This window comes from Argentina silus, assembly GCF_951799395.1.
Source record: "Argentina silus genome assembly, chromosome: X".
NCBI lineage: Eukaryota > Metazoa > Chordata > Actinopteri > Argentiniformes > Argentinidae > Argentina > Argentina silus.
In genome coordinates, this window is record NC_139653.1 from 46,825,966 (window position 1) to 46,838,557 (window position 12,592).

Consider the following 12,592-nt stretch of genomic DNA (forward strand, 5'->3'; position numbering starts at 1 on the left):
AACGTATTTGACACCATTCCTCATTCCATGCATGCACAATGAACCCATCCTCCAATTTCTACCTCCACCAGCCTCTCCTGCTCCGCAAAGACTCACACATTATTCCAGGATAGGGTAGGAGTATGACAATGGATTGAATAAAAAAGGTAATACCAACGATGGCCACTAGGCATCCATCCATACAACACTCACTGCCTAAGGGAAACTGCTTTCAGAGTGACGTTTTTCGATAGTGAGGACGAGTAGCTGGACTGCAGCTTGGATTCATACCCTGTTTAGCACGGGAGTGCATTTTCAAAAAGGCATTTCAGTCACAGAAAGACAACAGTAGAGCCTCCAAAGAACGACGGTGGGAGGCAAAACCTTATTTTTCTTTTACAAAAAAAAAGAAGCAAAAAAGGTGAATAAATAAACACAGACAAGTACGTGTCAGCTGAACTAGAGTCAGTTGAACTGTTCTGAATGACTATAGACTGGGAGCCTTGACATCCCACATCATGAAGACCATGGAAGACTGGTGCTCGCACACGAGGCCCCTGGTGAAGACATCCTTGAACCCCCTGCAGTTTGCCTACCAGGCAGACATTGGTGTGGAAGATGCCATCATCTACTTGCTACACAGAGCTCACTCCCATTTAGATAAGGCTGGAAGCACTGTGAGGGTCATGTTCTTTGACTTCTCCAGTGCATTTAACACCATACAGCCCTTACTACTTGCGGATAAGCTGCTGAGGATGCAGGTGGACTCCCCCATTGTTTCCTGGATTACGAATTACCTAACCAACAAGCCACAGTTAGTACAGCTGCAGGGATGTGTGTCGAACTGGGTGGTGAGCAGCAGTGGCGCCCCCCAGGGGACAGTTCTGGCTCCCTTCCTCTTCACCCTCTACACCTCGGACTTCAGGCACAACACAGATACTTGCCACCAGAAGAAGTTCTCGGACGACTCTGCTATTGTGGGATGTGTCAGTGGAGGCCAAGAGACCGAGTACAGAGGCCTGGTGGACAGTTTTGTTAAGTGGTGTGAGCAGAACCACCTGCTACTCAACATCAGCAAGACAAAGGAGATGGTGGTGGACTTTAGGTGGACTAGGGTCCTGCCGTTTCCATCCAGGGAGAGGATGTGGAGGTGGTCCAGAGCTACAAGTACCTGGGGGTGCACCTGGACAATAAACTGGACTGGACTGGTAACACAGATGTCCTGTACAAGAGGGGTCAGAGCCAGCTTTATCTCCTGAGGAGGCTCAGGTCCTTTGGTGTGTGCAGGACTCTGCTGAACATGTTCTACTAGTCAGTGGCGGCCAGCGCAGTGCTGTACATGGTGGTATGCTGGGGGGGCAGCATCAAGGAAGGTGACACCAAAAGGCTGAACAAGCTTATTAGGAAAGCCGGTTCTGTCCTTGGTGTCACCCTGGACACTGTGGAGGAGGTGGCTAATAGGAGGATGAGGACCAAACTCCTGGCCATCATGGACAATCCCTCCCATCCCCTACATGACACTGTGGCAGAGCAGAGAAGCTCCTTTAGCAACAGATTATTACAACCACATTGCACTAAGGAGCGCTGTAGGAGATCTTTTCTGCCTGCCGCAATAAGACTGTACAACTCCTCCTCCGGCTGGCTAGACCGGGGTGATCAGAGTCAGGCTGGGGGATGTTAAATCATACTGGACTGTTCTTACTGTATATAATGTTTTCAGATGTCTATTTTATTCTATTATTCTATTGTCACTTCATTTTGTTGTTGTTGTTGTTGTTTGTGATGTGAGCTGCTGTAACGCCTTCACTTCCCCTCAGGAAACCTATCTATCTATCTATCTAAAACACAAAAAGGGTAAAAAAAAAAAAAAAACAACAACCAAAAAACAGCAACACACAAAAAATGTATGGAAAAAACGATAGGTCGGGACAGCAGCCATTTTAATTTCAGGCAAGGCGAGTTTGGGGCTGTCGAAGGATGCCGCAGAAAAGTAAACACATTGCTCTGTAGGATCAATTCATCACCTTCTAGTTCATGAGGTGTGGGTGCAGCTGTCATCGATGGCCAGTACGGGGCAGTGGGAGAGGCTCAGTTTATAAACATGGAGCAGAGCTAGCCAGTGGATTGTTTCAAAATCTGCTCTAGTTCCTAGTTCCTACATTGAGGGACTGTTGGCAGACACCTTAAACATCCACTCTAGTTCCTACTGTAAGTTCATATATCCAACAAGAAGGATTGTGGCTGCTCAGTTGAGGAAGTGCTAGCCTTGTGAATGGTTCTGTGGTTCCCCATTTGAGGGTGTTTCGGCCTATCAGATGGTATAGAGATCCACTCTGTTCCTTCAGTTCATAGATGATGTGGAGATCTGCTAATCTGATGGCATGCTGGCCAAGTGGATGGTTATCCCTCACTTGGAGTGTATTCTGGCCTGTGCGGATGGTATAGAGATCAGCTCAGTTGAGTGGCGGATGGCATACAGATCTGTGTTTCTCAGTCGTGGGCGTGCTGGCCTGTGCGGAAGGCGTACAGATCTGTGTTTCTCAGTTGAGGGCGTGCTGGCGGATGGTGTGGAAGATCCAGTCCATCTTGGTGGTCCAGCCGCCGTGGTGGGCATCGTTCATCTGCTTCATGAAGTAGTCCAAAGCCTCCTGCTCCGTCTTGTCCAGGGCCAGGGTCTTACGGATGTAGGCGATGTCGTCAAATGACTGCAGCTCGGGCATGCCGGAGCCCAGCATCATGGAGAAGAGGTTGATGAAGAGGTTGGCGTGCTGCCTGATGGCCAGGTAGGCTTTGTAACACATCTCCTGGAACCTGGAGATCACACGGACAGATGGATACATGCACGCAGGCGCGCACACACACACACACACACACACACACACACACACAGACGCAGGTACACACACACACACACACACACAAATAATGGAAAATAATGGAAATTAGGCTATGACTTTTCTCTGTGATTCTGGATAGTTCAATCATCTATCCATCCATCCATCCATCCATCCATCACTCATCCATCATTCATCCATCCATCCCTCCCTCCATTCACCCACCCACCACCAAATTCTGTAATTTCCCAGTAAATCTCTCGCTAAAGGCAGCTACCTTTCAAACTCTCTGGTCTTGGTGCACTCCTGGGTTCCTTTACTGATCACTATCAGGAAGTCTTGGGTCAAGACGAACGGCACCCGCTCCCGTTTGTAGCCAAACTTCTTCTTCTTGTGGTCCAGAAAATGGCCGAAATCTATGTGAAACAGCTGAAAGAAAAATAAATAAATAAATATTTATATATATATATATATATATAAAACATTTATCGAAACCAGTGAACTAAGACATAGGGTTGATAAAAATGTTTATACTGTGTACTACTTTTGACTAGTACTAGTATATGTGTATATACCTGTCCATCATCCTTGACCATAATGTTGCTGTTGTGTCTGTCACCAATACCCAGGATAAAGGTCGCTACACAGTAGCCTGCACAGGACCGCGTGAATAGGTCTACGGCCATGTCATACCTACACACAGACACACAGTGTCAGAGATTAAGCACAATACACGACACAAAGAGAGAGAGAGACACACACACACACACACGCACGCGAACACACACACACACAAACAAACACACACACAAACGGTGTCAGAGTTGAACACACACACACAGGCATGCCGAAAAATACATATACGAACACACAGACACACACAGACACAGACACACACACGCGGACACACACACACACAGGCATGCCGAACATACATATACGGACACACAGACACACACAGACACACGCACACACACACACAGGCATGCCAAACATACATATACGGACACAGACACACACAGACACACACACACGCCGAGCAGCTCCACAGGCTGGCCCGCAAGTAAGGGGCAGACAGTAGGATAGTGTATGTACACACAAAGAGCACACAGCCAGTTACTCACATCTCTCCCTTGTTCTTGTCCTTCAGCCACTGGTGCAGTGTTGAGCTGTTGAATTGTAGCGCCCCTTTCAGGCCACCTTTACACTGGATCTGCATGATGGTGTGAGAACTCCTCACCACCTCGATCAGCCCCACACAGTCCCCTATGGACAGGCAGCCATACGGCAGCATCCTAGGGACAAACAGAGCAACACAGTCATACACACAGTCCTCTATGGACAGGCAGCCATACGGCAACATCCTAGGGACAAACAGAGCAACACAGTCATACACACAGTCCTCTATGGACAGGCAGCCATACGGCAACATCCTAGGAAAACAGAGCAACACAGTCATACACACAGTCCTCTATGGACAGGCAGCCATACGGCAACATCCTAGGGACAAACAGAGCAACACAGTCATACACACAGTCCTCTATGGACAGGCAGCCATACGGCAACATCCTAGGGACAAACAGAGCAACACAGTCATACACACAGTCCTCTATGGACAGGCAGCCATACGGCAACATCCTAGGGACAAACAGAGCAACACAGTCATACACACAGTCCTCTATGGACAGGCAGCCATACGGCAACATCCTAGGGACAAACAGAGCAACACAGTCATACACACAGTCCTCTATGGACAGGCAGCCATACGGCAACATCCTAGGGACAAACCCAGCCACACAGTCATACACACAGTCCTCTATGGACAGGCAGCCATACGGCAACATCCTAGGGACAAACAGAGCCACACAGTCATACACACAGTCCTCTATGGACAGGCAGCCATACGGCAACATCCTAGGGACAAACAGAGCCACACAGTCATACACACAGTCCCCTATGGACAGGCAGCCATACGGCAACATCCTAGGGACAAACCCAGCCACACAGTCATACACACAGTCCTCTATGGACAGGCAGCCATACGGCAGCATCCTAGGGACAAACAGAGCAACACAGTCATACACACAGTCCTCTATGGACAGGCAGCCATACGGCAACATCCTAGGGACAAACAGAGCCACACAGTCATACACACAGTCCCCTATGGACAGGCAGCCATACGGCAACATCCTAGGGACAAACCCATCCACACAATCATATGAGATCCGTATGACAATCTTATTCACGAGACACAATGGGGTCATAAGGGAAGGGAGAAAGTGTTTTAGGAATGTGTTTCTGAAGAACAGCTGAGGTCCAGTCTTATGATAGTGTAGTCCCTCGCTCCACATGCTCTGCATGCTCCACACGCGCCACACTCTAGAGTCTTGGCTTGTTCATTGGTCACACTCTAGAGTCTTGGCTTGTTCATTGGTTACTGAGCAGTCAGGCGCGGGTGGGCCTTTGGTGATTCATGAAACATGAAATTACTGACAGCTCGTAGCACCAATCAGGTATCACAAGCGAGCACACCCGTTTTTTTTTTGTTTTTTTTTTAAATGTAAAACTTTACACAAGCTTTTTTGTTTTAAGACTGGACTATGACTACGACTATCAGTCGTCTATTAAGTGTTGGTGAATATACTAGTGGTAATAATACTTAGATATGATATTTTCCGGGGTGCTTAGTGGCCGTAGCACACTAATGCGCATACCACATAATCGCAAGGTTCCTGGTTCGATTCCAACCCTCGACACATCTTGCATGTCATCCCTAAAAGAAATGCCCTAAAAACATATTTAAAAATAAATATATATATATATATGGTGAGGTCTAGTCCCTGGTTAGAGAGTGTGTCTGAGGTGGTGAGGTCTAGTCCCTGGTTATAGAGTGTGTCTGAGGTGGTGAGGTCTAGTCCCTGGTTAGAGAGTGTGTTTGAGGTGGTGAGGTCTAGTCCCTGGTTAGAGAGTGTGTCTGAGGTGGTGAGGTCTAGTCCCTGGTTAGAGAACGTGTTTGAAGTGCTGAGGTCTAGTCCCTGGTTAGAGAGTGTGTTTGAGGTGGTGAGGTCTAGTCCCTGGTTAAAGAGTGTGTTTGAGGTGAGGTCTAGTCCCTGGTTATAGAGTGTGTCTGAGGTGGTGAGGTCTAGTCCCTGGTTAGAGAGTGTGTTTGAAGTGGTGAGGTCTAGTCCCTGGTTAGAGAGTGTGTTTGAGGTGGTGAGGTCTAGTCCCTGGTTAGAGAGCGTGTTTGAGGAGTACCTGAGGTCTAGTCCCTGGTTCTGCCAGATGTTCTCCATGATCCTGATGATCTGTAGGGTCAGCATGTCCTGACGCAGGTCTGTGGAACACACACAGACACGCACACACAGACACGCACACACAGACACGCACACACAGACACGCACACACAGACAGACACACACACATAATCAATGGTAAGTAACTGAAAAACAATAACATTCATCTCTAACCCTAACCCTACAGCTAACAATAACAACCACTGGCCTATAACTGAACAGCAGCCTCAACAATGGACTCCAACACATTCACCCATTGGTGATAGACTGACGCAATGCTAAAAGGTAGATATTGTTCAGAGAACTCCTTGAGCAGCCAGGTGTCACACCGAGACTCACCGTCTCCGTTCTTGAAGATGATCTCGTTGTTCTGGAAGAGCATCTCAGACATGATGTCAGGGTTCTCCCAGTTGAGCCACAGCGGCCGCTTGGCAGACGACATGATTCTGCACTCGTCAAGTCTAGAAAAACACATTTGTGACATCACTTGTGAACATCAGGACTAAGTAGCCTGGAACTTGATATGCAAGTGTTTTAAGCAATTTCTATCACCATTCTTGCCTTGCATGCTAAACATGTTTTTATCCTGACACAGATCGTGGACCAGACTTAGCCCCAGGGGGCAACACAGACAGAGCTGCATTTGTGCCATTGATCAATAACGTGAACCGTTTTAAGTGGTCTTTATTGATCGGCCTAGTTACTGAGCACTTTAGTTGGTGATTGGTTTATCAATGACATTTCACATGTTCCTACTAGGGTAGATGATAGATGATGGGCTGCTAGACGCTTACAAGCTACCTCCTCTAAAGGGGAGGCTGGTGGAGGTAGACATTGGAGGACGGGGTCATTGTGATGCATGGAACGGAATGAGGAATGGTATCAAACATTCCTCATTCCGTTCCATGCATCACAATGAGCCCGTCCTCCGATGTCTACCTCCACCAGCCTCCCCTGATCCTCAGATACACTGGCTGTACTGTATAGGGATTGTTGACCAAGGTGTACTGTACATACTCAACCTAAACCTGTGAGTTAGAGTTGTAGTTATGCAACATCAACACTAGAGGGAGACTCCTGGCTGTTTGAGCTTAGGTAGTCTCGCGTGATCATAATGGTCCAAATCACGTTGTTCTCCTGCCTCCTTTGGGGGTCTGGACAATTTTAAGATGAACTGATCTGGCTTGGATTGAACATGAGCGCTGTGCCCAGTCAATGTTCGCAATTTCATTGGATGTTACATTTCAAGAACCCTTTCCCACATTCCGGTATATGATTTGACTGGTGTTATGCGTGACGTCTTGACTCTTTTCCGACCGGTTACGACTATTTTGCAGAGAGTTGTTGCTGGATGCTAGCTTGCAACGCTGAAGAAAATGTAAGAACACCTGAAGGAAATATTACTGTATTCTGCCTTTCCAGAAGTGATATATATACATATATACATGATATATATACACTCTATATACACAATGTAGTTGTTGAGGGCATTAGGCATCTGATTGATGTGTGGTAGTTTCAATGGGCTTTCCACATCTGATGTGTGGCGAGGTCACACGTTTCAATGGGCTTTCCACGCCTTTGCAGCTACATTCTACAAAGAATTTCACCAGGCCTTCGGAAATAGGAAAGCGTGGTCTAAAGGAGATTAGAGCTAGGGGAACAGACAGTGCTGTATCATATATCTATGTGGTGTTTCGCGGTGGTGAGTGAATGCCAGGAGTGGTGGGGACTGGCAGGATGTCTGGCAGAGGGGAGGGAAGACTTACCGTACATTCCCCAGCTGGTGAGCAGGGTTGAGGGGGGAGGTGAAGTTCTGTAGAGCGTCCATGTAGTCTGGCCTTCTCATCTGCTCCACCAGGAACTTCATCTGGACCTGAAGACCAAGACCACCATACAGGACAAGATGTTCAGATATATACACACACACACACACACACACACACACACACACACACACACACACACACACCAGGCTGAAGACCACCATACAGGACAAGATGTTCAGATATATATACACATATACACACACAAACACACACACACACAGACCAGGCTGAAGACCACCATACAGGACAAGATGTTCAGATATATATACACACATACACACACAAACACACACACACACAGACCAGGCTGAAGACCACCATACAGGACAAGATGCTCAGATATATATACACACATACACATACACACACACACACACACACACACACACACACACACACACACACACACCAGGCTGAAGACCACCGCACAGGACAAGATGTTCAGATATATACATACATACACACACACACACACACACACACACACACACACACACACCCCAGGCTGAAGACCACCGCACAGGACAAGATGTTCAGATATATACATACATACACACACACACCAGGCTGAAGACCACCGCACAGGACAAGATGTTCAGATATATACACACACACACACACAGCCCAGGCTGAAGACCACCACACAGGACAAAATGTTCACATATATACTGGAGATGGAGCCTAGACCAGACTGAAGACCACCATACAACATGCATGCAGGCACCCACCCACACACACACACACACACACACACACACACACACACACACACACGCCTCTGCCCTCTCTGTTCTCATATTACTAATGACAGTCTATCACTTTCTATAATTATCAGCAACAGTTCCAGTGGTTGGATAAAGCCCAAATCTGGAGCCAGGCTAGTAAATTAGCCCTCAGACACACACAATGAAACCCAATAATCAATGACTGACTAACAATAACAATAACATTCAATGGCCTATAACTAAACAGCAGCAGCAACGGAGGACGGGCTCATTGTAACGCATGGAATGGAATAAGGAATGGTATCAAAATGTGTTTGATACCATTCGTTATCTCAAGCCATGCATTACAATGAGCCCGTCCTCATGTGTTTGATACCATTCCTCATTCCGTTCCATGCATTACAATGAGCCCGTCCTCCGATTTCTACCTCCACCAGCCTCCCCTGTCGTACACATAGTGCATCTCTCTCTTATGTCAGTGGCCTGTGTTACCTTCTGCGTCTCGTCCTTCTTCTCCTGTTTGAGGATGTCCGTGAGGTTGATGAGCTTCTCCATGGCCTCTACCTGTCTGCTCAGGTGCTTCAGGTACATCCCACACGCCCTGCAGTACGACTCCAGCAGCAGGCCGAACCGCAGACTCACTGTCTTGTTGTGCATCTCTGACCTAGGACACAGACAGACAGGCAGGCAGGCAGGCAGGCAGGCAGACAGACAGACAGACAGACAGACAGACAGACAGACAGACACACGCACAGTGAGTGTGTGAGTAACAGGACTTGGGGGACATCTCAAACAAAGCTGTAATGGAGAAATGGAAGTCCGTATAGAGACTCACTTTAAATGCCAGAAGAAGAAGTGTCCTATCCTTTGGTTGGTCAAGGCCTTTTTCAGCAGGAATCTCACCAGGGGGTTGTCAAGGTACTGCTCGTACTTCAGAACCTGGGAGGAGGGAACCGAGAGAGGCCAGTTATCATAAAAGGAAGGTAAAACAGAAAGAACCGATACAGTTAAAAAAAAGCAATTCAAACGGAGGGAGGAACGGACTGAAGTTGATTACAAAGCTCCCTCTGAACCCCCCCAGATCCAAAGCAGCCCTACCTGAAACAGAACTAAGAAAACCCAGTGGTACTGTACCTGGACCAGCTGGATGAGGTACTGAGAGAGCTTGTCGTCTGTCAGGTACTTCTCCAGACAGCGGACGGCGAAGTCCCTGATCATGGGGTCCGGGTAGTTACAGTCCAACAGCTCCATGGTCTGCTCCGGTTTAATAGTTGGCCAGTCCTTCAGGAGGCAATACATCTACCACCAACGACAACAGCGTTACTTCAACATAGGGCTGGGGCCAGTTGCATAAACATACTGTAGACCTAGACTTTGACTTTTAACTGTAAGTGAGACTTAGGATCGACGTCTGATTTGTTTGTAGTTTTTTTTTTTTGTTGCAATTTTGTTAATATTTGATATTTTGATTTTTTTTTTGTTAATATTTTGCTTATATATTGTTGTTTTATGTCCCATGCATCAACCTCACGAAGTCCTGTATGTGCAAATATTAGATTAGATTCAACTTTATTATCATTGTGCAGAGTACAAGTACAGAGACAACGAAATGCAGTTAGCGTCTAACCAGAAGTGCAAAAAAAGCAGAAAAGTGCAATGTGAACAATATATACAGGTAGTGCAGTATATGAGCAGTATAGTAGTGCAGTATAAGTATAAGTATAAGTAGTGCAGTATAAGCAGTATATGTATTAACAGTAACATTATAAGCAGAATAAATATAGAATGCAGTATGAACAGTATAAGCAGTATATGAGCTGTATAAGTAGTGCAGTATAAGCAGTATATATGTATTAACAGTAACATTAAAGCAGAGTAAATAAGCAGAATAAATATGGAATGCAGTATGAACAGTATAAACAGATATGTGCAGTGTATTAACAGTAGCATTCTAAGATGAGTCAAAAATAAGGGTATGTGCATTATTAACAGTATAGACAGATATGTACAGAAGAGCAGTAGTATGTAGTATAAGAGCAGTGTGTATAAGTGAAGATACAGTATGTGCAGTTTATAGGAATGCTGTAGGGTAAGAGTAGTACAATTGTCTGGGGGGGGGGGGGGTCTGATTCTGATTCTGTGGCATTAAAGTGACCTACACTTAGCTAATCTAAGTCCTACTGAAGTCCTTCTTAGCTAATAAATGGAAGACACTGAACAGAAAAAACAAGGCTGATGAGTGAATTAGTGTAGCTATGAGAAAATGCCCGTCAAACATTACCTTGACCATTATTTCATGTACATCGCGGTAGTTATCGTTAACGACAAACATGAAAAGATATATATACACAATATAAAAGATATATATAGATAAAAAGATATATAGACATAATATAAAAGATATATATATAGTCAAAAATATATATATACACACAATATAAAAGACATATAGAGACAAAAAGATATATATACACACAATATAAAAGATATATTGCGATAACATTTGGGCCGATAACGACGTATGGTATGTAAAGTTTGAAGGGCAATTTCTGCTCAGGACTGAAGCCTGAAGAAACCAGAGGGTTCAAAATGTCTCACGGCAGTGAAAAATAGGCACGATAGGCAGTAGTCGTGTACCCGGGAGGTCACTGTCGGTGTCTGTTATTCTGTATGCATGAAATCATTTGATAATTATTTGTATCTTTTCATCCCCCAGCCCTTCTTCTCCACTGGGCAGGGAGACGAAGGAGCGCAGAGAGAGAGGGAAGAGAAGGAGGATAGAACTCCCTTTAGAGCCCCCGGAAAAGTGACAGTTAAGCTATCAGATTGTGTAGGCGTTTATCTCCAGAAGAAAAAAAAAGTGCAGCGTTTGCTTGGTGTTGTAATGAAAGATTCATCACCTGTGCTACTTCGTCTCTTGAGTTCCACTTGACAGCCAGGAGGATCTTGGGAAGGATTTCAGGGATATTCACGCAGTAGTGTCTGGGGAGGTGGATAGTCACTGTGTTAGTCAGAGCAGCGCACATAGAGGGTATCAATAAAGTTGTACTGAATTGAATGAACAGTATACCTGTGCCTCCACAGGGAGCCCTTCTCTTTCCCAGAGCAGCACACAGGAGGGTATCAATAAAGTTGTATTGAATTGAATGAACAGTATACCTGTGCCTCCACAGGAAGTCCTTCTCCTGCTCCGTGATCTCAGAGAGGGGGTCTCTGTTGCACACCTGCCTCAGCTGCTCGTTGTCACTGTCCGTCAGGGCGTGGTCCCGCGCCACGCGGTTACTCTGCAACACATCATAGAACACAGAACATAGAACATTACATAAAAAAGAACAACAGAGGTTCTTTGTGGCTCAGTTGGTAGAGCATGGTTCTAACAACGCTTAGGTTGTGGGTTTGATTCCTGCTGGGACCATATATACTGAAATGTATGCACTCACTGCAATGTAAGTCGCTTTGGATAAACGGCATATATACATTATATTATATTGTAATATGATATTATTATCACCGCCGGGGTGGGAAAGGTGGTGGGAAACGTGGTGAGAAACATGCTGGGAAACCCCCCCCCCGGCACCAGAAAGGGAGAGTGTATGAGTGCAGTATTGCCTGTTCCTACCTGTCCCGATTGGCAGTAGTTGAAGCCCAGTTCTCTGGAGATGGTCCAGTTAGCGTGTTCCTCCACCGCGGGCATGTCAGGGAACTTGACTGGACTGCTGAAGTAGTCAAACTCCAGCTCCAGGCAAGGGGTTTCCTGTGGAGAGAGAGTTTGTTCAAGACATTACTCAACAATGTTCAGATAGAAATGTAAAGTGCCGAACAGATGTGGTTCTTGGACTGCTGAGGTAGTCAAACTCCAGCTTCAGGCATCGTGATTCCTGTTGGCGAGATACTGTACTGTACTGTACTGTAGTAGGAAGAGGAAATTCTCA

The 12,592-nt window shown here is 46.1% G+C and overlaps 1 protein-coding gene across 1 annotated transcript in view; it reads right to left on the bottom strand.

The window, feature by feature from the left end:
• Nucleotides 1-2,499: 2,499 nt before the first annotated feature.
• LOC310822991 (phosphatidylinositol 4,5-bisphosphate 3-kinase catalytic subunit alpha isoform-like) overlaps nt 2,500-12,592 on the bottom strand; it is a 23,259-nt gene continuing 13,166 nt past the window's right edge. The window contains exons 11-23 of the mRNA XM_083695614.1: nt 12,280-12,414; nt 11,820-11,944; nt 11,561-11,642; nt 9,795-9,959; nt 9,496-9,599; nt 9,153-9,324; nt 7,876-7,982; nt 6,446-6,567; nt 6,069-6,147; nt 3,938-4,108; nt 3,389-3,506; nt 3,091-3,242; nt 2,500-2,790 (exon numbers count right to left, since the gene is read on the bottom strand). Coding sequence (XP_083551740.1) covers nt 2,520-2,790; nt 3,091-3,242; nt 3,389-3,506; nt 3,938-4,108; nt 6,069-6,147; nt 6,446-6,567; nt 7,876-7,982; nt 9,153-9,324; nt 9,496-9,599; nt 9,795-9,959; nt 11,561-11,642; nt 11,820-11,944; nt 12,280-12,414 — 1,803 coding nt within the window. The 3' untranslated portion in view covers nt 2,500-2,519. The remainder of the gene's footprint in view (nt 2,791-3,090; nt 3,243-3,388; nt 3,507-3,937; nt 4,109-6,068; nt 6,148-6,445; nt 6,568-7,875; nt 7,983-9,152; nt 9,325-9,495; nt 9,600-9,794; nt 9,960-11,560; nt 11,643-11,819; nt 11,945-12,279; nt 12,415-12,592) is intronic.